Source organism: Staurois parvus, unplaced genomic scaffold (assembly GCF_062004578.1).
Source record: "Staurois parvus isolate SC_StPar_1 unplaced genomic scaffold, SC_StPar_1.0 ptg000172l, whole genome shotgun sequence".
NCBI classification, from domain to species: domain Eukaryota; kingdom Metazoa; phylum Chordata; class Amphibia; order Anura; family Ranidae; genus Staurois; species Staurois parvus.
Window position 1 is genome coordinate 8,612,724 of NW_028317968.1, and position 27,139 is coordinate 8,639,862.

The 27,139-nt window shown below is 41.7% G+C and overlaps 1 protein-coding gene across 4 annotated transcripts in view; it reads left to right on the top strand.

The window, feature by feature from the left end:
- The window catches only part of TBX4 (T-box transcription factor 4), a 228,245-nt gene that overhangs the window by 186,428 nt on the left and 14,678 nt on the right, over positions 1-27,139 (top strand). For all 4 annotated transcript variants that reach the window (XM_089676641.1, XM_089676640.1, XM_089676643.1 and 1 more), the window contains exons 6-7: positions 15,557-15,709; positions 18,876-18,964. In XM_089676641.1, coding sequence (XP_089532767.1) covers positions 15,557-15,709; positions 18,876-18,964 — 242 coding nt within the window. The remainder of the gene's footprint in view (positions 1-15,556; positions 15,710-18,875; positions 18,965-27,139) is intronic.

Here is a 27,139-nt window from a genome sequence, read left to right on the forward strand (position 1 = left end):
GCAAACTTTTTGGCGCTATACAAATACTGTATAATAATAATAATAATAATTCTTTCAATCGGATGACCTTACATGATTCGATATAGTTCAGGCCCATGAAGAAATTAAATGTTTGAATTTGTTTCGATAATTCTCATTAGAGTATATTTGTGATTTAAATTGAATCACAGTCTAATGCAATTCTTAGGTTTGAAAAATTCAGGGCCACTGAACTTTGCATGATTTATTCTGTTGCGTCCGAAAATATTGAATCTTTCCTAATAGTTTCAATATATGAATATCGAATCCACCCAAAATACAAGGGGGGCATTCAATTAACACCAGGACTTTTATAATTTTATAGGTATAAAAACTGATGCTAGCATGGCAGTACTACACGCAGTATTAAGTGGCAAGTATGTCCTATTACTGATAGGTTGCGCACATGTTGTGGGCCAGTCCAGAGACTGTTCATTAAGATGGCAGGCAACAGTGTTAGTGTGTGCATGGAACAGCGTGTGGTAATGAAGTTTCTTGTGCATGAAAGCATAAAACCCGCAGATATCTACAAGCACAGTGTGGCGATCAAACACTCAGCCGCAGTAAGACATTTAAATGGTGTAAACATTTTCAAGATAGCCATATGTTCATCAGTGACAATCTCAGCCGTGGTGGTTCCCAGCCCGCAGTAGTCATTCCTGTGAACATTCAGCGCATGAAATGCCTGATCCTGGATAATCGACCACGTAATGTGTCATGAAATTGCACAAGAGACGAATCTTTCTGTGGGAACAGTAAACACAATGATGACAAAGTGAAGCAGGCTGTTCTAGGATGTTTCAGGCATACTGACAAATCTTTCTATGCTGAAACTTTGCAGGCATTAGTTAAACACTAAGTGTACAAATGTAGCAGGGGAGTATGTTGAAAAATAAATACAGTTTCCACTCCTTGAAATTTGTTCTTTTATTATATAAACTCAAAAGTCATGGTTTGACTTGAATGCCCCTCATATATAGCAATATTCTGAAAAAACTGCTAACATCTGGGCAAATGAATATACAAAACAAATGCCAAATATAATGAAATGAATCCTGAAAACAAATTGGTTCAACATAACATGAATGCCCCTCGTATATAGCAATATTCTGAAAAAACTGCTACCATCTGGGCAAATGAATATACAAAACAAATGCCGAATATAATGAAACGAATCCTGAAAACAATTTGATTAAACATAACGAATATGACAAAACAAAATTCTTCAATGAATTACTGCATCCAAATCTAAACAAAATGAATGCACATGTCTAGTGCCAATTAGAGAAACCACAGTATTTTTTAGACAGCAGAGTAGATAATTACTACAAGTGCTGATGTAACTTACTTCGGGGTCACTTGAATTGAGCTTGGCTTCAGTGCCCAGGCTTCCACTATAATGGTTTGCCCACACAAGTCTTTTCAATATTTGCAAAACCTCCAAGGAGCCCTACTGTGAACACTAGAGACTTGTGTTAAGGACACCAGCTTACCAAAAAGATGATGGCTGCACACACATATTGTGATGATGTATCTTCCACTCCAGACCTGTAATTCAACAGGTATTCACTTGAAAAGAGTAATATAAATGTATTAATAAACGAAGTTCAACACATATGGAATTATACTGTATAAAAACATTTCAGTGGAATTATATTATATGATTGGTTTGATACTATTTGAGCAAATTTCATCTTTTGTGTCTATTTTAAATTTCACTGAAATAAATAAAAAATAAATAAATAATAAACTGTATCTATCTATCTATCTATCTATCTATCTATCTATCTATCTATCTATCTTTTTATCTATCTAGTATAGTACATTTCAACCTACTTTGGCAACTGTAGTTTGTTCTAGTATTTGACCCCCTTTTTTATGTGGCTTCAGTTGCACTTTGACTGACCCTTAAAGACCAGAAATGTCAGCATGAGCTGTTTCTTCCAGTAACATCATGAATCTAGGGGATGTTATAGTGAGGGCACATAGTTTATGGATTCCTCGGAAATGAGGTTGTATGACCTAACAGTGTACACCACAGGACTGCTAATATATATATAAAGCTTTAAAAGTAAAAAGAAATCAAGTAGTAATTTGGCTTAATAGTGAAGAAGGCAGGTTGCATCCTTATATCGTATGTCATATTTATTGTACATAAAAGCTACTTTCAAAGGGTTTGTTTGGAGTTGTTGGAGGGGTGTTTCTTTCATATATACAGTATATTGACTTGGTGGAATAAGAGCTCTCCTGATGGTCCATTAAAACATCATTGGCTACAAATCTGTTTTTCACATTATAATGCATCTTTTTATTTTTTACTCAATTCCATTCTTATATTTCTAATGACTTTTGGCTAGACCATGAGCATCAACCTTCTATGCAGCTGCTCAAATCCGTTTCTTGGCTTTGTGTAAAGTAAATCTGCAAGGCTAAAGGGGGGGGGGGGAGTGAAGTGGGGGTAGGCTCATCAACTTGCAGTCTTAAGGAAAGGAAATGATTAATAAATCACTGCAGATATTTATGTGGTAAATGTGGCTTTTATGCATAAGGTGAGGTTATTACATGATTTGTGCTCCATGATGTGAGAGACTTTTGCCTGCTGGCCTACATAAACCCACAGAGGACTACCCTCTAACCTTCTGCTCCTCACCTATTACAGTCATATCATAGTGACATTTACTTTCAGAGAACAAAGGCCTATAGTTTAAAAACAGATGATGTAGAAGGCAAGCTGAAAAACTGCTAAGGATGTGATCTCTTACCACAACACTTAGACAGATCAGCTGTGGGCTGCACAAAAGCAGCATTATGTTATACAATAAAACTTCAGAATGATATATTTAAAGTATATGTACAACCAAAACAATTTTTTAGCTTTAAAAATTGTAAGGATGTGTTAGAACCCCTGTCACGTTTACAGCACTGTCTGCGTCCTGAAGTGTAGATTTATTCACTCTGTTTTTCCTGGTGACTTGTGTCAATGAGATAGAAAATGATGGGAAGTCCAAAATTTTACAGTTGTTCTCAGAACAGGAGATAAGGGCAAATCTTCCATTGAGGACACCTTTTCTTGTGACAACTGTCTAAGATGAGATTTCCCCTCTCACTGGAGAGTATTAAAACTTCCATTCTCTATCCAAAGTTAAAATAAAAGCTAACTTTTGACTACACATAAACTTTAAGCTCTTCGTTTTTCTCTAATTATGTAAAATAAGGGCTTTTTTCAATGTGCAAAAAGTTGATCATAGAAGTAATTATAGAACAGATTGCTAATTGTGGCTATGGTATGAAAAGAAACATGGAATCTGTGACCTTTCCTTCTGAAAATACTAGTATTCTGGCAATGAGTTCTTGCTTAATTTTTTTAACTATTGAACTAGAACAAGTATGCAGATATGCACTTCTGACTTTACTCTAACTTTCCCGATATGCAGGCTTGTTTCAGATCAGTTACTCAAAGTATTAATGGATAAATTCACCTTTGGGAACATGTTACATGTTCCACTTGTTTTTAGGGTGGAACATATAACATGTCCCCATAGCTGCAGCTTCTCCCACCACCCCCTCCCTCTGACAGATAGCATGAGAAGAAGTCTCTCCATACTATCTGTCAGATTTGAAACCACTTCCGTGAGACTTCCGTGAATGAATGAATTACAAGTCTTGATAGCCCTAGTGGCTGTGGGCTTGTAATATTCAATGAGCTACCACGGTGCTGTGGAGTGCCGTGGTAGTTCATTGAAGCTTCCTGTCAGTATATCTGCTTGGCTGTACATCCCGTATGGGCAAGCAGATATTCTGACAGGTCTGCAGGAGACCTGCATGGCATCAGCGGTCTACTGATCGCTAATGCAATGCTTTGCAGGCTCCTGTGAACAAAAATAATTAATGCACATTTTTTTTTACCTGCAAAAAAATGTGCATTTTTTATTTTTGTCCAAAAGGTGAACTAAGCCATTACTTAAGAGAAATACAGTCAGTGTTTTCGAAAGGAGGTCAGAAATAGCTCTTGCCTTTCTTTTATATGACACGGTCACCAAAATGACAGAAATATAAATATCTGAGGGTATATTTACACCAGATGTGGTGGAACTTAGTTGAATGCAGTCCCACCACATGGACAAAGCAAAATGCTTTGCCTTTTATGTGCCCGGTTCACAGCACTGCGTTGTGGTAATGTGCGGGCACAGTGAGCTGATAAAAAGGACTGCAGTCATTTTCATCAGCACAATGCTGTGAGAGGCAATCCACTGCCTCGCACCACGTGGCCAGCAATTGAACTTTATGAGATGTCTTTGTAACATCTCAATAAAGTTCATAAAAAAAGGAAACAGTGTAATCCACTAAGCTCAGTGCATCATCACAGTGCTGAGCTCAGCTCGGTCTCACTGCACACCAGTGCCACTTTGCAGTGGCTGGTGTGAACAGATTAACCTGGCAGCCTCAAACTCTTTGAAAGGTGCATACTTGGTAATGGCACAGATAAGATGGATAGTTTTCCTTGAATACCCAGCCATATGCTAGGAAAATAAAAAATAATAATTTTGGATGAATAAAGTGAAAGCAGCTTCACTTCATTCACAAAGAAAAGTGAGCATACATTTTAAAAATGAACCTGCTTTATTTATTCAGTAAATAAACCTTGCTATCATCCTTAAAGTGTATTTAAATCCAAGAGCAAAAGTGTAATATATTACAGCTTAATGCTCTAATGCTGCATTATGTAATTCGCCATCCTTTTGCAGAAGGGTAAGCAAGGGACAATATCTGGAATACATCAGCAAATAAAATTACATTGGAAAAGTAAATCAGCAACCACTGGGGGCAAGCATAAACTCATCCAATTTGTGATTTTTAAAGTCTAATTTTCAGATTCTCCGAAATGTGGATACTATTTCTACTGCTTATATACCAACCAGCTTACATTACAGTTTGTTTCATTTTCCTGCAAGCACATTTATCTTTTAACTATTACCTGTAAGCTGCAGATCCTTGATCACATGTAGACAAACTCACGCTTTCTGTTTTTGTAATCTGACAGATGCCGTCTTCCTAGAAAAGCAGTAAGTACAGGATTGTCAAGCATAGCAGGGCCAGATAATTTGATGACCAATGCAGGATTATTTATTTCAAATTACAAAAGGCTTTAGAATAAAAAAAAAACACTTGGTTAGTCACTACATCAATGAACACATGACAGGAGAATAAATTGCACCCTGTATGTAAAAATAAAAAGTGTAGCTGTCCATAACAAAAAAACAAAACAAAAAACAAAACACTATTACTTTTTATCTTCTGGTATTCACAGGAAAATTACATAGTGGCATGAACAATACCTGGGACAATGCAGAGGTTGCGACTGCTGACCTCACCTGAAAATATAAATTGCCTTGCTTTTATGCTTAGTTAATGGCTTTCTGAGCCACTGACCCTGAATAAGTATGCTAATAAGGAGTTCTGACCTTAAAGCAGAACTTCAGGAATACATATCATGCACATATTACGCATGAGGCTGCATTGAGCCTGTGTGGGACAGTGCTCAGTGCTACAGGTGTGCCTTCAGCAAACTGATAACAATCAAATTCACTAACTGGGGCTCAAGAACTTCTTTAAGGCTGTATTCACACTTGAGAATTTTGTAGCTTGAAGCTCAAAGCTCCAAAAAAGCTCAAACTTAAAAAATCAATTGTTCTTTGTGGTGCCTGTTGACACCTGATCACGTGAACAGGCATCATAGAGAACAAATGATTTTATAAGGCTGTATTCACACTAGAGAATTTTGTAGCTTGAAGCTCAAAGCTCCAAAAAAGCTCAAACTTAAAAAATCAATTGTTCTCTGTGGTGCCTGTTCACACCTGATCATGTGAACAGGCATCATAGAGAACAAATGATTTTATAAGGCTGTATTCACACTAGAGAATTTTGTAGCTTGAAGCTCAAAGCTCCAAAAAAGCTCAAACTTAAAAAATCAACTATTTTTTGTGGTGCCTGTTCACACCTGATCGCACGAACAGGCATCATAGAGAACAAATTATTTTTTAAGTTTTGAGCTTTTCTGGAGCTTCAAGCTACAAAACGCTCAAGTGTGAATGCAGCCTTAATGTATGTCCTAAATAGTCAAACAGGCTTAAGTTACTGATTGTTCCATTTGAAAAAAAAATAGTTTAAAATAAAATTGACCAAAACCATTGCCATTTCCCTTCAACATTAAACTTTCCAAATAGCAATTCTCCTATTCAGGGTTAATTTTTCCAACATATTCTGTAGTTTAATATTTTGTACTATGGGCTGTTTCTGTTTAGTGCTACTTTTGCTGCCCAAGTGGTTACTGTTTTATAGTTTTTCTGCATCTTTGGATGCAAGCAAGTATGATCTAAGAAAGGCGAGACGGTTGAGCGAATAATGGTTAAATTTTGAAAGCAGCATTTAGAGCTATTCCAAACTGTCTTTTCCTTCCCCCTTTCCGGGTTTTTTTTCACCCATATTGTTCCTCCTTTCTTCAAGTAACCGTTTTTGTGTTTCTCTTCATTGTTTTATGTATATGACTTAATTTGCTAATCCAGATTATTTCTGGAATATAATGTGTATGGGTGATGTAGGTCTGCTCCGTTGCTGTATCCCACAGCTTTGCTGTAATGTCAAAACACCTTGGCATGTTTGTTCACATTTTATTTCTTTACATTGGTATAATTACTTCATTCTCGATATATGTATGATGCCTATCAATTCATATGCAATCCAAAAACTATGCTGTTGGATTTTTCCAGTAAGGGAATTTAAAAGTAACATGCATTGCAACCAGTGCACTGCAAATCTTCTCAATTTTAAAAATATAAATAAAATACAGAAGGTATAGATAATATGTGATGAAGTGTATCTAAAGCCAAAATGTACAAAATAGTATACTTTCTATTGCACTTGCATGACTGTACCAGTAAAGCCTTGCCTTGTGCTGAATCAATTCATTCCTAGATTGAAGAATACTTCAACCGTATTTGAATTGATTTGTTTCAGTTTTAGGTACTATTGCTTATCCATTTTCCCAGACCACATCTGTCTGCTTGTGACTCAATTATTTCTGTGTACAGTGCAGACACACATTCTACATCAAGCAAGCAGAAGAGACTACTAGTGTTTAAAAAAAAGGCAGCACCCTTCAAGAGCAAAGCTGTCTTCCAGGTCCAGAGTGGCAGTGACAAACTGCAACATAAAGTAACATTTTGCAAAACTAGAGGTCACTGTCCTGGCTACAATATATTTCTGTGAGAAGTTGTTGAGTACTCAAGTTACATCTAGCCTATAGTCTACTTTTTTCTTCTTTTAAGTTACCTTCATTGGTAAAGGACATCCTGTCTTCAGTTCTAGAACTTATGTTCATCAGAGGTGTTTCTGTTTGATACAGTAATTCTTAGAAATCTTCAATCCTGCAAAGTCTTCTTTCAAACATTTGGATGCATGGTGTCCAGCAGTTCTCGGGACTACAAGAGTGCTGTTTTGAGTGCTGCCATCACAACCAGTGGACGTTATTAATGGCAGAGTAATGTATAGTGTGTTCAGTTTGGTAAAGATAATGCATGCTGTTGCTCCACAACCACAGCTAGATCACAGGAAAAGTTGAGGACAGTAAGGTCACATGACCACAACTTTATAAACAAATAAAAGGTACCGATATGGAACTAAAAATACAAAATGTCCCATACATTGACCAGGAGCAGGGGAGATCAGAGCAATGTTTCTTACCTAGAGTTTTGCTTTAAAGTGGAACTCTAAGGATAGTAATATGGAGGCTGTCATTGGTGATCTTTCCTTCTCAAAATGGTAGTTGCCAGGTTTTCAAACAAAATTAATGCATTCTGAGTCACTGACCTGGAATAAATATGCAGATAATAAGTTCTGATTTTGCCCTGATTTGACTGGTTGCTTGTTTGTTCCAAGCCATGGATTCATAAAGTCAGAGATAGCAGGGAAATTAGAATTTTCAGAAGAAGGCTAGAAAAGGCAGCCCAGGGTTCCCTCTCAGAACAGGTTTACTTTAAGCAATTCTATGGGTAAGGTGTAGGTGAGAATTTTATACTCTGACCACAGAAGTGCTAAACGTTGGTGTCAAATTAACATTTTCACATTCTCATCACAGTGTGAATGTGCTATGCAATTGGATGAGAATAAACTGCTAAAAATAACATTAGTACTACTACTTGGATGGAGAAAAATGTATTTTTGGCTGTCACTCCTTAGGCCAGATGGTCATCAGCTTCTGCCTTGTCTGGGATACAGATGCCTGTGACACTGGATACTCATAAACTTATTCATATGAGATCTAAAGAAGCCAAAACATTTTGCATTAAGCTGAAAAATAAATAAGATATTGTTAAGCCGTTGAAATGTGTTTTCATTATTGTTGCGTGATTACTTAGTGGCAAAGTATTAAAAGTTATGTATATAAGTGCAATTTAAAAATAAAAAAAAACATGGTTATGTGTACTAGCTGGTAACAAAGACAGTAGAATCCACAATACAGGGAAATGCTCATACTTTGCAATAGGGGAACTACATAGATAAACCTTTACATAGTGGGACTGCCATTCCTTGCATCTGTCCCAGATGTCATATTGCCACAGCCTTTTTTTTTTCAAATGTCTCTTTATTCAAAATATATACCTCCTGGCACATTTGCTTTCTATGAGCTTATGTATGGGTATAGAGATATGGACACATACATGTCCATAACTTTGTACTGGCTACATGGTCTTGAATGATTGCATTCTTTGGATATGTAACTTAGGACAATTTTATCTTTTGTGATTTAACAGACACAAGTCAGCAACAGCATCTCAGTTTTTTCTGTATACTCCTTGAGCCCTGGTTCACACTGATGCGGTGCAGAATTTGTAGCGTTTTCTGTGCGAATTCCGCACCGCATCAGAATTACACCCTATTCATGCGAACCGCTGCAGGTGTGTATGTTAAGTTAACAACACCCCGGAAGCAGTCCACAAAACACGGTGCGATGTGCAGAATCGGATCGCATAGGTGTGAATAAGTACATACTGGAACTAGCAGAAACATGTTCGCAGACAGAAAATAAGTACATACTGGAACTAGCAGAAACATGTTCGCAGAGAGAGAATAAGTACATGCTGGAACTTGCAGAAATATGTCCGCAGAGAGAGAATAAGTACATACTGGAACTAGCAGAAACATGTCCGCAGAGAGAGAATAAGTACATACTGGAACTAGCAGAAACATGTCCGCAGAGAGAGAATATGTACATACTGGAACTTGCAGAAACAAGTCCGCAGAGAGAGAATAAGTACATACTGGAACTAGCAGAAACATGTCCGCAGAGAGAGAATATGTACATACTGGAACTTGCAGAAACAAGTCCGCAGAGACAGAGTACGTACATATTGGAACTAACAGAAACATGTCCGCAGAGAGAGAATAAGTACATACTGGAACTAGTAGAAACATGTCCGCAGAGAGAGAATAAGTACATACTGGAACTTGCAGAAATATGTCCGCAGAGAGAGAATAAGTACATACTGGAACTAGCAGAAACATGTCCGCAGAGAGAGAATAAGTACATACTGGAACTTGCAGAAATATGTCCGCAGAGAGAGAATAAGTACATACTGGAACTAGCAGAAACATTTCCGTAGAGAGAGAATATGTACATACTGGAACTTGCAGAAACAAGTCCGCAGAGAGAGAATAAGTACATACTGGAACTAGCAGAAACATGTCCGCAGAGAGAGAATATGTACATACTGGAACTTGCAGAAACAAGTCCGCAGAGTCAGAGTACGTACATATTGGAACTAACAGAAACATGTCCGCAGAGAGAGAATAAGTACATACTGGAACTAGCAGAAACATGTTCGCAGACAGAGAATAAATACATATTGGAACAGAAACATGTCCGCAGAGAGAGAATAAGTACATACTGGAACTTGCAGAAATATGTCCGCAGAGAGAGAATATGTACATACTGGAACTTGCAGAAACAAGTCCGCAGAGAGAGAATAAGTACATACTGGAACTTGCAGAAATATGTCCGCAGAGAGAGAATATGTACATACTGGAACTTGCAGAACATGTCCGCAGAGAGAGAATAAGTACATACTGGAACTTGCAGAAACATGTCCGCAGAGAGAGAATATGTACATACTGGAACTTGCAGAAACAAGTCCGCAGAGACAGAGTACATACATATTGGAACTAACAGAAACATGTCCGCAGAGAGAGAATAAGTACATACTGAAACTAGTAGAAACATGTCCTCAGACAGAGAATAAGTACATGCTGGAACTTGCAGAAACATGTTCACAGACAGAGAATAAATACATATTGGAACTAGTAGAAACATGTCCGCAGAGAGAGAATAAGTACATACTGAAACTAGTAGAAACATGTCTGCAGAGAGAGAATAAGTACATACTGGAACTAGCAGAAACATGTCCGCAGAGAGAGAATATGTACATACTGGAACTTGCAGAAACATGTCCGCAGAGAGAGAATAAGTACATACTGAAACTAGTAGAAACATGTCCGCAGAGAGAGAATAAGTACATACTGGAACTAGTAGAAACATGTCCACAGAAAGTATGTACATATTGGAACTAACAGAAACACGTCTGCAGAGAGAGAATGAGTACATACTGGAAATAGTACAAACAAGTCCAAAGAAAGAAAATAAGTACATACCTGAACTAGTAGAAACATGTTCAAAGCAAGAGAAAAAGTACTTATTGGAACTAGTTGAAACATGTTCGCAGAGACAGAATAAGTACATACTAGAAATAGTAGAAACATGCCCAGAGAGAGAGAATATATACATACCGGAACTAGTAGTAACATTTCCGTAGAGAGAGAGAATAAGTACGTACTGGAACTAGTAGAAACATGTCCACAGAGAGAGAATAACTACATACTGGAATTAGCAGAAACATGTCCACAGAGGAAGAATAAGTACATACTGGAACTAGTATAAAGATGTCCGCAAAGAGAGAATAAGTACATGCTGGAACTACCAGAAACATGTCCGCAGAGACAGAATAAGTACATACTGAAACTAGCAGAAACATGTCCAAAGAAATAGAATAAGTACATACTGAAACTAGTACATGTCTAGAAACATGTCTGCAAAGAGAGAGTAAGTGCATACTGGAACTAGTAGAAACATGTCTGCAGAGAGAGAATGAGTACATGCTGGAAATAGTACAAACATGTCCAAAGAAAGAGAATAAGTACATACCTGAACTAGTTCCTAGTTCAGTTCCTATGATTACGTAGGATTTGCAATAAGGATGAAGATTTCAATAGAGAGGTGATGCACATGAGGGATCGCTTTTTAAAGAGAGGTTATCTGGTGCCTATGATAGATTATGTTGTGGGTATAGCTAACAATACTGACAGGAACAACTTATTAAAAACAAAGGAGAGGTAGAATTCCAGGTCCTTGCCTGTTTTCTCCACTGCTTTCAGCCTAGAGTTTGGGAGGATTAAAGGAATCATTGAGCGCTATCTTCCCATCCTTCTGAGTTATGACATATTTGCCCAAATATTGTCCTCGGTACTAAAATTGTTTCCCGACGTACACCAACTTTGGGCAATACTCTGTCCTCTAGCTATTTCTCCTCTAGAACAACTCAGAGAACATGGCTGAGTTTTAAGGGTAACTATAGGTGTGGTATAGACAGCTGTCCCTGTTGCTCTTGTATTAAGAAAGGGGAGGAATTTAGATCTACGGTTAGTGGCAAGGTTTACAGGATCAAGAACTTCATCAACTGTAATATTAAGCATCCAATATATTTGATCAACTGTAGAAGTTAGCAAGTACAATTTGTTGGTAGGACAACTAGAAGGCTACGAGATCTCCTCCATGAATCTGTTTATGACATACAAAAAAATATCATTCTACCAATGTCACTAATCATTTTAACTGTGCTCACAGAGGTGACCTTAGTGCTTTGATCATACAGGGCATTGAGAGGGTGGACAGGTCTCTTAGGGGTGGAGATGGCTTTAGATTGCTGTACAAACGTAAAGTTTTACATTTTTTATATTCTTAATGGTTTGAATTTTGAATGGGATCTTACCCATTTTTATGAGTGACTTCTTTGCCCAGCCATGGCCCCCTCCCTCTCTGATGTGATTATGTTTTACCAGCTTTTTGAACATATGCCTTTATTTGACTACATGAGTTTATTTGGTGCTGATCTTTTTTGATTATTTTCTGTGCCTCTGCCTGTTCCAGTGCTATTGGTCCTTATTATATCTGGAATGGTGAGCATAGGACAGAGACTTTGTCATTGATCTGAGACAATTTTTATAATTTGTATATCTTATTATTTGGGATGGATCCAATATACAAACATTTATACATGATGTGGTGTTTTCTTCATGGTATGTTATTTTTATGTTTCTTCTTCCCATACATTCTTTACAGCTGTATTTTCATTTTTATTTTTGTCATCTCCATTGTGCGATGCGGGAATGGTTGGTGCGTTGGATTTTATAGGTACCAGGGGCATCTCATGGGGCCCCCTACTGGCCCCGGGCCAAATGGTCAGTCCACCCCTGGTCTGTACATGTTTCTGTGCAGGCTGGGGGGGCTAGGGTGAAAATTAAGAACCTGTTGCATTGCCCTGTGTGGTTCACAAAAGTAAATGAATAAAACAAGCAGGCTTCACATGTTTTGCAGATGCAGAGAATTTGTACTCACAAAATTGAGGCTGTGGACATTTACTGATCTGAAAATTGAATGATTTCATGCCATTGGGGAGTAGGCAATTGTTTCAGTAGATTGTTGCAGCGCTTGAGTCACATGGATTGTTACAACATAGATAAGGTGATTTATGCATTGTTGTAGCATGCTCTATGCTGCAATGCAAGAGTCACCTATATCATATAAAATGGTATTCAATTACCTTTGAAAGCAGATCTCAGACCCTGCAGCTCTGGCAGAGCTATGTGCAGGTAGCTGTATGTACAGGTATGCTCTATTTCACAGTGCCTGGAAAGCAGAGCCTGCCCACTCCCCAATGGCATGAAATCATTCAATTTTCTGATCAGTAAATGTCAACAGCCTCAATTTTTGGAGTATGCATCCTCATTTGGTGTTGGCTTTTGGGCAAGTACAAGTTCTCTGCATCTGCATTACATGTGAAACATGTGGCCAACCACTTTTTTGCAGCTTTTATCCATATTACCAGGCAATATTATTCTGTTTGATCATTTTTCTCCCCAACTTCTTTTATTTTCTTCTATCTTCTCTATATCTCTGTTTTCTACTCTTGAAAGTACAATTGTTGAGATAATCGATTGCTCTCATTCAGGTCTCAGAATAACATAAATGATATGTGTCTGCCTTTATGTACCTATTTATTGGGGTTGTTTTACTAAAACGGGAGAGTGAAAAATCTGATGCAGCTGTGCATATTAGCCAATCAGCTTCTAACTTTAGCTTGTTCAATTAGGCTTTTACAAAAAACCTGGAAGCTGTGCAGAGCTGCACCACATTTTGCACTCTCTAGTTTTAATAAATCAACCCCATTGCCTATTACACTTCTGGGATTATTTATGAATCACACTGTGTTTGACTCTGATTTTTTTTTTCATTATTATGTAATTATTTTGAATGAATTCATGATTTTGTGATAATTTTTTTCTGGATAATGCATTAAGCAGATTAATTATGTATTGGGATGAAAAGGTTATTAATTGTACTTTAATAGAATCTGCAACATGTTTGATTAACTCTGAGCTTATTTTATTGTCCTTACAATAAAGCTAAATGGCTCCATCTGATATGTTTCTTATTTGTTCCATAAAGGTTTTGTTTTCAGACCAGAGTCTAAATTAGTCCCTTAACCCACAGTAGGGAATATGCTGATTCCATTGTAGATTCTAAATAGTATGTTTGGGGGAATGGGCATATAAATTCTGCAATTTGGAATTATATTTATAGATTAGGGAGGGAATAAAATGCGTATACTGTATATGTATGCTTAATAATACCTGTTTATTCATTGTTATTCTTTTTTAATACTGATGTGTGGTGTTGTACTGGTCATTATTGCAGGGAAGTTGTGTTCATTTTATTATATATTTTTGTCCTCACTTGGCAAGCACTGGGCAAGCTTGAACACAGTACATGAGGTCAGAATTCTTGATCTGCGTGTTAATTACAGCATTAAAATAGATTTGCATGACAACTAAACAACTAGTGTTTTGAGAAGGAAAGGTCCATGAACATAGCCTACATGTCTACATATTTCTCCACACAGGATAATACAGTATTTTGAAGCAGGATATCACAGACTTTCTAGTTAAAAATTGACATAGCATTATAACTGTTCTGAGGAAAAGTGTTCTTCTTTTCTGCAAAAAGGTGGTGTTGACTCTTTATTCATAAATTCTAATACAAACATAATATTTCATCCAAATGTGTTAAAGAACATGAGGCTTGGCAGATATATATTAATGGTACCATGTTCAGACTAGTAATATGGGGCAGTTGGCAAGCGTATCTTATCATAAAGTTTCAAAACAGCCAAGAAAATATAGCCATATAAGCCAGGTATCGTTTTGAAGTAGCTCTAGATGGTGAATTAGAGCAGTAAAGGTTGACCCCACCAATCCTTGACAAGGGCCAGAATTGATCCTGCCAGTGCGATTTTAATGTGTGCTCAAGGCATTTGAAATACTGACCTTCTAGACAGAATGGGTTTCTGGAATTCAGAGGCAGATATAATTGTGGTAATCACTGTAACCTCAAGTTTGGTGGCATACCTCAAGGGCCACCTGAGAACTGACTGGTCATGCAAGTCACACCGTGGATCTGGTTTTGTGTTGCATTCCATAATTATATCAGATGTGAACTGCTGCTGTGAGTAAACCAATTATTTGAAGAAAAACACTGTTGTCACTTGTTTCAGAATCTCATTTTTTTTAAATAAACAACAAAAAGTTAGTATATATTGCCTAACTATCTCTACAAAGCTCAGAAGCAGGGGCAGACTGACCATTTGGAAACTTGGGCACTGCCCAAGGGCTCGGGGTCAGAAAGGGGCCCCATGAGATGCCCCTGGTACCCTTTTCATAGGCTTTTTTGAGTTTGGGCAAGGACACAGAGGCCTCATGATCCCCTATTGCCTGGGGGGCACCATGAGTTGTCAGTCCGCCCCTGCTCAGAAGTTATACATAGAAGGCATGGCAGAAATTGAAGTGAGAGAGTTCATCAAGGAGGAGTGCAACAAAAATAATGTTGTCCTAGAAATAAATTCATATAAAACCTGAATATAGTTCTGTAATATTTATAAGATGTCTTCAATAACGGTATATTTTTCAGTGTACAAATCTTTGGGGGTACATGACATAAACTGACTCTCTCTGGCGGGTTGGGTTGGAAAATCTATAGTATATTAAAATTGATTATTTTTCCATACTACATTTAGGAAACGTTGAAATAAATTATTCAATAATTTCCATGTTTTTAAGTTTCATATAAGAACTGCTATTAATTCATTTTTTCCAGATTATTTTAAACTCAATGCACAAATACCAGCCCAGGTTGCATATTGTTAAAGCAGATGAAAACAATGCCTTTGGATCCAAAAACACAGCATTCTGTACACATGTATTTTCAGAGACAGCATTTATATCTGTGACCTCTTATCAGAATCACAAGGTGAGTCACTGTAACCCTTTACAACTGTTCTCACTGAAAGTAAATCCTTAAGCTAAAGTGTAACTACATTTTTATAGATTTAGGTAAAATGGTGAGTGGTTAGAACCACTGCCAGGTTTGTATTACTGTCTATAATTGCCCTGATCATAAGTATCTTGGGAACAAAAGTGAGGGTAAATCAGGTGCCAAGCATGCACTATACTGGTATTGCCATATACCCATCTCTGCCCCAGCTGGGGTGTTTAGAATAGGTAATAAAATTGGAGACTAAGCCCACAAAAAAGCGATCTTCAGAGAGATATCTGTAGGCACATTCATCACTTAAGGACATAAGGACACTATTTATTTATTATTTATTACAGGTACTTATATAGCGCCATCAATTTACGCAGCGCTTTACATATATATTGTACATTCACATCAGTCCCTAACCCTCAAGGGGCGTACAATCTAAGGTAGAAACTGAGGTGGGAGGGGTTAAGCCTGGGCAGGATATTCCTGTCCTTTTTGGTCAGTGTCTATTCACTGTAAGGTGGCAATATAACACAAGTAGTTATGAATATGAAGTGCCCTGTGATGTGCAATTAAGAAAAAAAGCAGAGCAATTTCAACCCTTTCATATCCAAAATTAAATATAAAAAAGTTTTGGCTTTGGATATATTTGAACCATTTTACATTTTCTTCTGTTGCAAGAAAATATGTATCCTTGCCCAGGTTTGTGTTTTATGTGTATTTGTAATTATGTGCAATAATAGTATATTATAATATCATGTGTACTGCACTATTATTTCTTTGCCACAAATCAAAATTCATGAAAAAGCAAATTCACAATTTAGCTAAAACTTAGCACTTACTATGGTAAGTAGCACACATTTATGTTGTACCCTGATCTTAAATAAGATGTGTTTTCTAAATTCCACAATTACCCTATACAATATTAAATTGAAACATTTCAAAAATAATACCCTTTGGGATATTGCTTAATGAATCAGCTAACTCATAAACCTTGAGATGTCATTCAAACAGAACAGCAAATCTAATAATGACGAGAAAATCTTGCTCATAAATCTAAGGTGAAAACTTATTACCGCACGTGTATTTGCTGAGACGTTATGAACACAATGACCATAAAACTTAGTGGTTTACAGCTGTATCAAATCCAAGCGGAGATGTGAGCTAGTGCACTACTACAGAAAAACTGCTACATAAGTATGGTCCACATACACATCTTCAAGTGATTGTTAGGCTGATAGCATAGAATCTAAAGTTAGTCATACACTGGTAGATTTTTGTATGAATGTTTGTGCAAAGAATCCCATCAGTGCATTCGATAACACCACCAGTGACTTGACAAAAGTACTTCAAAATTTCAAAACTACGTCACAATTTCATTTGCTTTTAAAATTCAATTTTGAGTGGAATTTCCCAAATGAAAACTATAATAAACTATAACACCAAAGAGATACCAAATACTCCTTCAAAATATAAAAATCATAAGTAGGCGGTGCAGCGCTGGAGCAATAGCAATATATAACAAAGAGATGACAATCATAAAGGTAATTCACCATATATCAAAGTATAGGCCAATTACATATAAATTAAAGAGTGTTAATACAAAGTGACAATGTGCATTCAGGTATACATAAAACTCATATTAAAGTGATCACAGGTGCGTATAGGTGAAAACGTCCTTTTATAAACATGAAACTCATAATCCAGGTGATCATGCAGAATTCTTCTGGTGTGACACAAATGATAAAATCACGCACTCACCAGATGCGCAATTATATAGCGCATGAAAAGATATATATCTCATGAAGTCAGCTGGATCACCATGGAAAGCACCAATCCCAAGATAAGGAACCGCTCCTGGATCATCACTGGCACCTTACACACCTCGTACGGATGGATAAGCTGTGGGTAGTGGGACTCAAAACAAGAGCCCCCCAAAAAAGGATGCCAGGATAGAGTAGTACTGCTAATAATTTTATTTGCATAAAGCACAACAAAGTATATATGACAGCAGTACTGACCATGCCAAAGAAATCCAATAGAATCACTAAACCCGCATGGGCCTCGGTAGTATGGTGTCGGGACGCTGCAGCTCTACCCTGACGCGTTTCGTGTGCAAACACGTAGTCATAGGGACCTGCCTATGCTGATCACATGATCAAGAACCACACAAACTGGTTCCTAGTTTTTTCTCTGGGACCTGGAGATGCAAGTTTCACCCTAGGGCTAAGTGTTTTGCAAACTGAGAAAATTTGCTACAGCAGTAAAACTTCCCTGTTTTAAAGTGGTCATCTTGTTTGGCCAGTCATGGTGATCACATGGTTAGGAACCACACAAAATGGTTCTTGATCTCTCTCACAGTTTCTCCAGTGGCAGATATGTTAATTTACATTTTCCTGACGTGGGGAGCTTTCCAGAAGAATGTTAATCTACCGATTGCAAGCAGGAAGGCTTTATAGGTTTTATAACCTCTACTTAGAATGTGAAAAAAAAAATCATTGGCATCTTGCACTGCTAACCAGCAGATGTTGTACCACTCATACCTCACCCTTCAGCTATTAAAGACACTGCAAAGCACATCAGAGGCCAGTACCATGCTTTTTTTTTTCAGTGTGGAATCACTTGATCCTGGAAACCCATTTGCTTCCAATAAGTTTATATGGCTGGAGTGTCTTATAAAATCCTGTGAGCAATGTCAGCTTCAAAATTATTCTAGCCTCACTGGCAGAGATACAGTATGAACACCAGTCAGCAGCTGGGAGATTGCCAACGGGTTTTTCACTTTTTACATGAAAGTAGAAACTATCTTTGGTGGTTGAGACATCATATTTTATGGCTGATTAACATGTTTATAGCTGACAGCAGATTTTAACAACATATAAACAAATGATAATTTGTGGAAAGAGTTTGAACAAAAGTCTAAGTAGTAACAAATGAGTACTCCTCCCATCAGAACAATGCAGTTTCCAAATCTAGGGTTGGTTCACTAGAATATCACTACCTATATCCATTGTTATTCAAGGACCTAAAATCAGCAGAACTGGTCACTGAATTTGTATTAATATGACATGTCATGTCAAAATGGTTAGGGTTCTTCTCATTTTCATTTGCACGCATTTTAAACAATGGTATTTACTTCACACATTGTTTTTAGATTACCCAGTTGAAAATTGAAAATAATCCATTTGCCAAAGGCTTCAGGGGAAGTGATGATAGTGACCTCCGTGTGGCTCGCCTGCAAAGGTAAAAATATATATATATTGTATTTGTTAATTGAAAAACTCTTTTACCAATTTATTGATTGTAGTCATATAACTTCATCCTTTACGGAGAGAACAGAGCCAACAGCGCACAAAAACTCTCTAGTGCAAATAAAAAAAAGAACAATTTACTTTTTATATTTTATATTCAAGAGGAAACGTGAAAGTAAATATGAATAGAATATAAAAACTCCATACAGAATATCATTCCTCATCATAATTAAATCTAAAAGCTTAAAGCGGAGTTCCACTCAACCTATCAAAAAATAAAAGTCAGCAGCTACAAAAACTGTAGCTTCTGACTTTTAAAAAACAGCCACTTACCTGTCCCTCGGTCCCGTGGTGTGTCCCCCGCAGCTCGTTTCACCAGCTGTCCTTTATTGCAGGAGGCCAGCATTCTCAGTGTGGGCATTCGGCTTCACAGCTGGGTACCCACTGCACATGCGCGAGTAGCGCTGCGCTTCGTGAATGGTCCTGTAGTCTTCTGAGACCTGTCATGTGTCCCAAAAGACTACAGGGAGGGAGGAAACCTTCCGCTTCCAATCGCCTACTCCGATCAGACCGGCAGTGGGAGCGGGTACCTGTCAAATTCAGGTGCCCCCCCCCACTCCCCAAAGGTACCAATCCTTAAAGCGTAACTTCCCCTTTTGAGTGGAGCTCTGCTTTAATGATACTAGAAAATAGATTGTGCTAAAACATTAATAGAACTGCACAAAAATTGAACATATTTGCTGTATGAATAGATTCTGCTCCTGTGGTATAGGAGTGCTGCACCTTTTGGCAATTTTTATAATAATATATGTGTTGTAGTTCAGTTCTGAAAGCTGCTCTCCAACAATCATGGGGTCTTGCTGGATCTTCAGAAGAGAATACTAAGATTGAAGAGATGGGAGCTCCAAACTAGGTTATATAGACAATGAAATATTTTATTCTGCAACAAACCCAACACGTTTCAGGAGGTCAACATTTCCCCTTCATTAGAACTTGTAGAGTAATAGCCATAGAATGAGGGAAACTGTACTGGTCTGTGAGTTGGAACCCAAGTAAGCATGTTCTTCCACTTACCTTTCCAAGAGAGCCTGATCCCACTGCTTCTCAGTTTGAGGAGCATTTTATTTAGGCTTGCTGATAAAGGAAAGTGAGAAGGACAGGCTTTCTTAATTTACAAAGTACAGTCCAGGACGTTATCGCTCATCCTATGTTTATTTCTAATGATGCACCGATATAACAGCTGCCAAAAATTATTGGCTGAAAATAGGGTTATCAGCGGTTTCCCAATTGGGAAAAAAAGTGCCAATAATGATAATTGATTTCAATGCAAAATAACATCCTATTGACTTCAATGCAAAATTGTGTCTCATTAATTTTAATGCAAAGTCGTGTCCCATTGACTTTAAAGCAAAAACGCCTCCTATTGACTTCAATGCAAAATCACGTATTATTAACTTTAAAGCTGTCAGGGATCACGGCGCTGGAATCCTGCATCACGGCGCCGTCCCCCCGCGCATGCGCACTGGCGGCGAGCCGCGGCTGACAGGACGCCGCGCATGCGCAGTAGAGAGTCGAGGGCGCGCCTCAGGCGTCCAATGACAGCCGGGGGCGCGTCCCAGCCAGCCAATGACAGTGCAGGGCGCACTATTTAAAGATGCCCTGCACTGTCACCCATTGCCGCAAGGTCTTATGTGATCCTGGATACCTGCTCCTGTTCTGTGACCCTGTTTTCGACCCTGACTACGCTGCCTGCCCCTGTGTTTGACCCGGCTTGTCCTGACTACTCTGCCTGCTCCTGCGTTTTGACTCGGATATCCTGACTATTCTACGGACTGATTTACCTGGCTGACCCTGCATGTGACCTGAATACTCCTTGCCCGCTGATTTGGTACCCCGCTTACCCCCCACGGAACCACTATCCGTGCCACCCTGCTGGGGCCGCCATCCGCCTCATATCTGGCTCTCCCGGTACCTACACGCATCCCCGGAGGCCTTCCCAGCCGCTGGTGGGCCCGCCCAGAGGTCGTGACCTGGCCCGGGACTGTTTCAAGTCCATCCCCACCATCAGGGGCCCTGGTGAAGGCACAGCCCGGGCTTAGACCCCACGCTCTGGGTTGGTCTATCGGTTGGCAGCCGGAAGGCTCCGCCTGGCGGATCATAACAGTACCTTGCGGCCATGACAGAGCCAGGAGGTGGACCGGCGTCCCTAGAGGATATTTGCCAGCACCTGGCAACTTTGACCCAGGCCTTCCAGAACTTCCACAGTCGCTGCGCCCGACTGGAAGACCACATGGAGACATTAGCCCCCCAGACTCCCCCTGCTCAGAGTCCCCCGTCTGTGGAACCTCCCGCTACCCCGACATCCGGAGCGGTTGCCACACCCTTAGCTCCTGAGCCCCGCGTTCCCCTGCCGGAACGGTTCCGTGGTGACCGGAGCCGCTTCCGAGCCTTCCGGAATGCTTGCACACTATATTTTGACTTGCAGCCCCGCACATTCTCCTCCGAGACCGTCAGGGTGGGGTTTATAGTCTCTCTCCTTCAGGATGAGCCCCAGGATTGGGCTCACCGTCTGATGGAGAGGCGTGACCCCCAGCTTGACTCCGTGACCAAGTTCTTTCAGGCCATGGCAGTATTGTATGACGACCCTCAGCGGGCTGCCTCCGCAGAGGCTACCCTATACTCTCTGCGGCAAGGCCGCCGGGCAGCCGAAGAATACGCGTCCGACTTTAGGCGATGCATGGGAGACACCAGATGGAACGATGCGGCCTTATGTCACCAGTTCCGGGCTGTCTGAGTCTCTCAAGGACGAACTAGCACGAGTAGGCCTACCAGACTCCCTGGAAAGACTGATTGAGTTGGCCATCCAGATTGACCGTAGGTTAAGGGAACGTCGGCTGGAAAGGAGCAGCCAGGGTCAAAGGGTGGCATGGATCCCACCGAGGGACACAGCTCCAACCCCAGGGAACCATCCCCGAGGCACGGAATCGGGGGACAACCCGGAACCCATGCAGCTGGGACTGGCCCGTTCCCACTTGTCGGTCGAGGAACGTCAAAGGAGACGATCGCTGAACCTATGCCTGTACTGCGGGGAAGCTGGTCACCAGGTGCGCTCCTGTCCTGCAAAGATGAGTAAGTCCGCTTCCTTTTCCTTTACCTTACCCGCAGGAAGGGATGATCAGTCCAATTACCTGGCCATACCTGTGTCTTTGCAGCTCCCGGGAAGAACACTATCGGTGACCGCAATCGTTGACTCTGGAGCTTGTAGTTGCTTTGTCGACCTGACTTTTGCCCACCGGCAAAAAATACCACTGCAGACCAAAGAAAGGGGGTTCAACATCTTCTTGGCAGACGGCTCCAGTATAAAATCAGGGGTGGTGGACCAGGAGACACCACCCATTTTTACCACAATAGCAGACCATCACCAGGAGTTCCTCCGTTTGGATGCCATCGCATCACCCCTATTTCCAGTCATTCTGGGGCTCCCTTGGCTGCGGGCCCATAACCCCCAGGTTGACTGGGAAAGGGGGACGATTCAATTTAGGTCACCCTACTGTTTAAATCACTGCCAGGTCACGGGATCCGTGGGTCCCCGGTTCCTCCTGTGCTTGGACGGTGATGCCAATCTATCCCAGACTATTCCCCCGGCCTACCATGACTTCTTGGACGTTTTCAGTAAGCGAGGGGCTGACGTTCTTCCCCCACACCGTTCTTACGATTGTCCTATAGACCTCCTACCCGGATCTGAGATCTCGTTCGGCCGGATCTTTCCCTTGTCAGAAACGGAATCGGGTGTACTGAGGGAATATATTGACGAGAACCTGCGGAAGGGGTTTATTCGTCCTTCCACATCCCCAGCCGGGGCCGGGCTGTTCTTCGTAGAGAAGAAGGACAAATCGTTACGGCCCTGCATAGACTACCGTGATCTAAACAAGATAACGGTAAAGAACCGTTATCCCTTACCGTTAGTCCCCGAGCTCCTCCAGAGATTAAAATCGGCAATGATATTCACTAAACTAGACCTGCGGGGGGCCTATAACCTTGTCCGTATCAGGGAGGGGGATGAGTGGAAGACGGCCTTCCGTACGAGATTCGGTCACTACGAATATCTAGTGATGCCATTCGGGCTCTGTAATGCACCGGCAACCTTCCAGCATTTCATCAACAATGTTTTTCGTGATTTCCTCGATGTCTTTGTAGTAGTTTATTTGGATGACATCCTAATTTTCTCCCCTTCACTGGAGGTTCATCGAGGTCACGTAGTACGGGTATTAGAACGGTTGCGTCAACACGGGCTATACGCCAAGGCAGAAAAGTGCTGTTTCGAACAGCGCGAAATCACGTTCTTGGGACTGGTTCTCTCTTCCGCGGGGGTCGCGATGGATCCCCAGAAAGTCACGGCGATCTTAGATTGGCCAATACCCGCCGACAAAAAGGGGGTACAGCGTTTGATCGGCTTTTCCAATTTTTATAGAAAGTTTGTTAGGAACTTCTCCGGTCTGGTCTCCCCGATCACGCAACTGACGAAACAAGGGGTCCGTTTTAAGTGGACTTCCGAAGCCCAGACGGCATTCGAGAAGCTCAAAAAATTATTCACGTCTGCGCCCATCCTCTGCCATCCGGATACTTCCCTCCCATATGTCTTGGAAGTGGATGCCTCTGAGAACGCGGTAGGAGCGGTTCTGTCCCAAAGAAATGGAACCAAGGAACTACTGCACCCCGTGGCGTTCTTCTCCAGGAAGTTGACGCCGGCTGAACGTAACTATGACATTGGAGATCGGGAGCTCCTGGCCATCAAATCCGCTTTAGAAGAATGGAGGTACTTACTGGAAGGAGCCACACACCCAATCCTAGTCTTCACAGATCACAAGAACCTGGAATATTTAAGAACCGCGAAACGACTGAGACCTCGCCAGGCAAGATGGGCTCTTTTCTTCTCGCGATTCACTCTCCATATTACGTACCGACCCGGTACTAAGAACACAAAACCAGACGCTCTGTCCCGCATGTTTGAGGACCCCGATGACACAGTGGCACCTGACACCATCTTACCTTCCGGAAGTTTCCTTGCTCTACAAACAGAACTTCGTTCCAGACTCCTCGACGCTTCTACAGGACTACCAGTTCCGTCGGGGTCACCCCTCCTGAACCACGGCGGGCTGTTTTGGAAGGAAGACTGGATCATGGTCCCAGAAGAGGTGCGAACCCTGGTCCTAGGGCACTGCCACGACCATCGAATGGCAGGTCACTTCGGGGTTGCGAAAACTCTGGAACTACTACGGCGCTCGTTCTGGTGGCCGAACATGAATAAGGACTGCGAGCGTTACGTCCAGACCTGCTCCACCTGTCAAAGGAACAAGCCCTCCAGGAGCCGGGCATGGGGATTGTTACGTCCATTGCCAATACCCAAGCGGGCCTGGCAAATGATTGCCATGGACTTTGTGGTCGAACTCCCACCATCCCAAGGCTACACAGCAATAATGGTGGTCGTGGACCGCTTCTCAAAGATGGCACATTTTATACCCCTGGAGAAAACCCCATCGGCACCTGAAACGGCACGGATCTTCAATAAGGAAGTAGTCAGGCTTCATGGGGTCCCCGAAGATATAGTGTCAGATCGGGGAGTCCAATTCACCTCCAGGTTCTGGAACTCCTTGTGTAAAGCACTAGGAATCAAGCTGTCGCTTTCATCCGCCTACCACCCACAGACCAACGGCCAAACCGAGAGGACCAACCAAACGCTGGAACAATACCTGCGATGTTACACGTCCTACCTTCAGGATGACTGGTTGACGTTGTTGCCGTCCGCAGAATTCGCGTACAACAACTCGAGTCACTCTGCAACGGGGCAATCCCCGTTCTTCGCCAATTACGGGTATCATCCCACATTTCTCCCTGACCTGATGCCTGAAAACCCGGTACCGGCATCTCAGGACGTCTTAAACTTCTTCTCTGTCAATAACAAGACAATTCAGGAAGCCATCGCCAAAGCCCAAGGGGACAGTAAGAGGGCGTTCGACAGGAAAAGAAGAGGAGAATTACTGCTTCAACCAGGGGATCGGGTATGGCTGTCAACGACCAACTTGAAGATGCTGCATCCTTCGAGGAAGCTGGGACCCAAGTACATTGGCCCATTTCCGGTAAAGCGTGTAGTCAACAAGGTGGCCTACGAGCTTGAGCTTCCGCAGACCTTCAGGGTACATCCTGTGTTCCATGTGTCTCTCCTGAAGCCATCCAGACCGGATCCTTTCCCGGACCGTGAGTCCAGACCTCCCGAGGCAATCTCCGTAGATGACCAGGAGGATTACGAAGTGGAGACTATCCTCAGTTGCCGACGGAGGGGGAACCAGACCCAGTTCCTGATAAAATGGAAGGGTTATGGCCCTGAGGAGAACTCATGGGAACCCGCCCAGAACATTCACGCTCCCCGGCTCATCCGGGCATTTTTTCGTGGACACCCGCGGTGGAGAGATCAGTGGGGCTCCCGGAGGGTGCCCATTGGGGGAGGGCAGTGTCAGGGATCACGGCGCCGGAATCCTGCATCACGGCGCCGTCCCCCCGCGCATGCGCACTGGCGGCGAGCCGCGGCTGACAGGACGCCGCGCATGCGCAGTAGAGAGTCGAGGGCGCGCCTCAGGCGTCCAATGACAGCCGGGGGCGCATCCCAGCCAGCCAATGACAGTGCAGGGCGCACTATTTAAAGATGCCCTGCACTGTCACCCATTGCCGCAAGGTCTTATGTGATCCTGGATACCTGCTCCTGTTCTGTGACCCTGTTTTCGACCCTGACTTCGCTGCCTGCCCCTGTGTTTGACCCGGCTTGTCCTGACTACTCTGCCTGCTCCTGCGTTTTGACTCGGATATCCTGACTATTCTACGGACTGATTTACCTGGTTGACCCTGCATGTGACCTGACTACTCCTTGCCCGCTGATTTGGTACCCCGCTTACCCCCCACGGAACCACTATCCGTGCCACCCTGCTGGGGCCGTCATCCGCCTCATATCTGGCTCTCCCGGTACCTACACGCATCCCCGGAGGCCTTCCCAGCCGCTGGTGGGCCCGCCCAGAGGTCGTGACCTGGCCCGGGACTGTTTCAAGTCCATCCCCACCATCAGGGGCCCTGGTGAAGGCACAGCCCGGGCTTAGACCCCACGCTCTGGGTTGGTCTATCGGTTGGCAGCCGGAAGGCTCCGCCTGGCGGATCATAACAAAAGCTAAGTTGTGTCCCATTGACTTCTATGCAAAATCATGTCCCACTGACTTCAATGCAAAACCGCCTCCCAATGACTTCAATGCAAAAACGCCACTTATTGACTAGGAATGAGTTGTGCTCGATCCATACAAACTTCCAGATCACAAAGAGAAGGAATAAGAGCTCTCAAAAGTTGTTGAATAAAGGTAGGAAGGTCTGACATGGGGATAGTTTCTGAAATGCCCCTTAACTTGATGTTATTTCCCCTAAAGTGATCTTCCGTATCAGCTAGCTTTGCTAACAACCGCTGCATCTCTCATTTTCATGCTCAGTAACTGCGTTCACCATGTCATTATGTGCCACATATAAATCCCTCATTTTGGATTCAATATAGAGGAGTTTTTCAGAGTAGGTTTGCACCATACTGTTAAGGGTGGAGAGCATGTTTGAAAAATCACCATGGAACATGTGTTTCAGTGAGAGTAGCATTTTCTTCAGAGTGTGGTCTGAAACAGGCTGGTCGACAGTGGAGAAGAATTCTATAGAGGGCTAAGGAGCCAGATCTACAGTAATATCCTTCTCATCAGCAGGGCTATGTGCTGGATCATACACAGGCTCCTCTATCCTCAGCTTAGACTTAGCAGGGCTTCAGGTGGTAGGAGTGGATAGTGAGAAAACGCATCCTCAATGGATGTGTCTATGTCCCCTTGCTGCAGTGGTCCCTGTGAGGCATTGTACTAGGGATGAGATCTGGTGAGATCTTGAGAGTCTTGGAAACCGGCCACCAGGTAGAAGGCGGTAGACTTCTACAGTGGCTTGCCGGACTTGCAGAGCTTGGACATTCTGCTCTGTATACTGTGCGGTCGGAGCAGGAACTGTAGCAGTTTTGTAAGCAGATCGAAGGGGGAAAGGCTTAGAAAAAAGCAGGTGTTTTGTTGCACTAAAAATAAAAGTGTACTGTCATAAGAAAAAATTA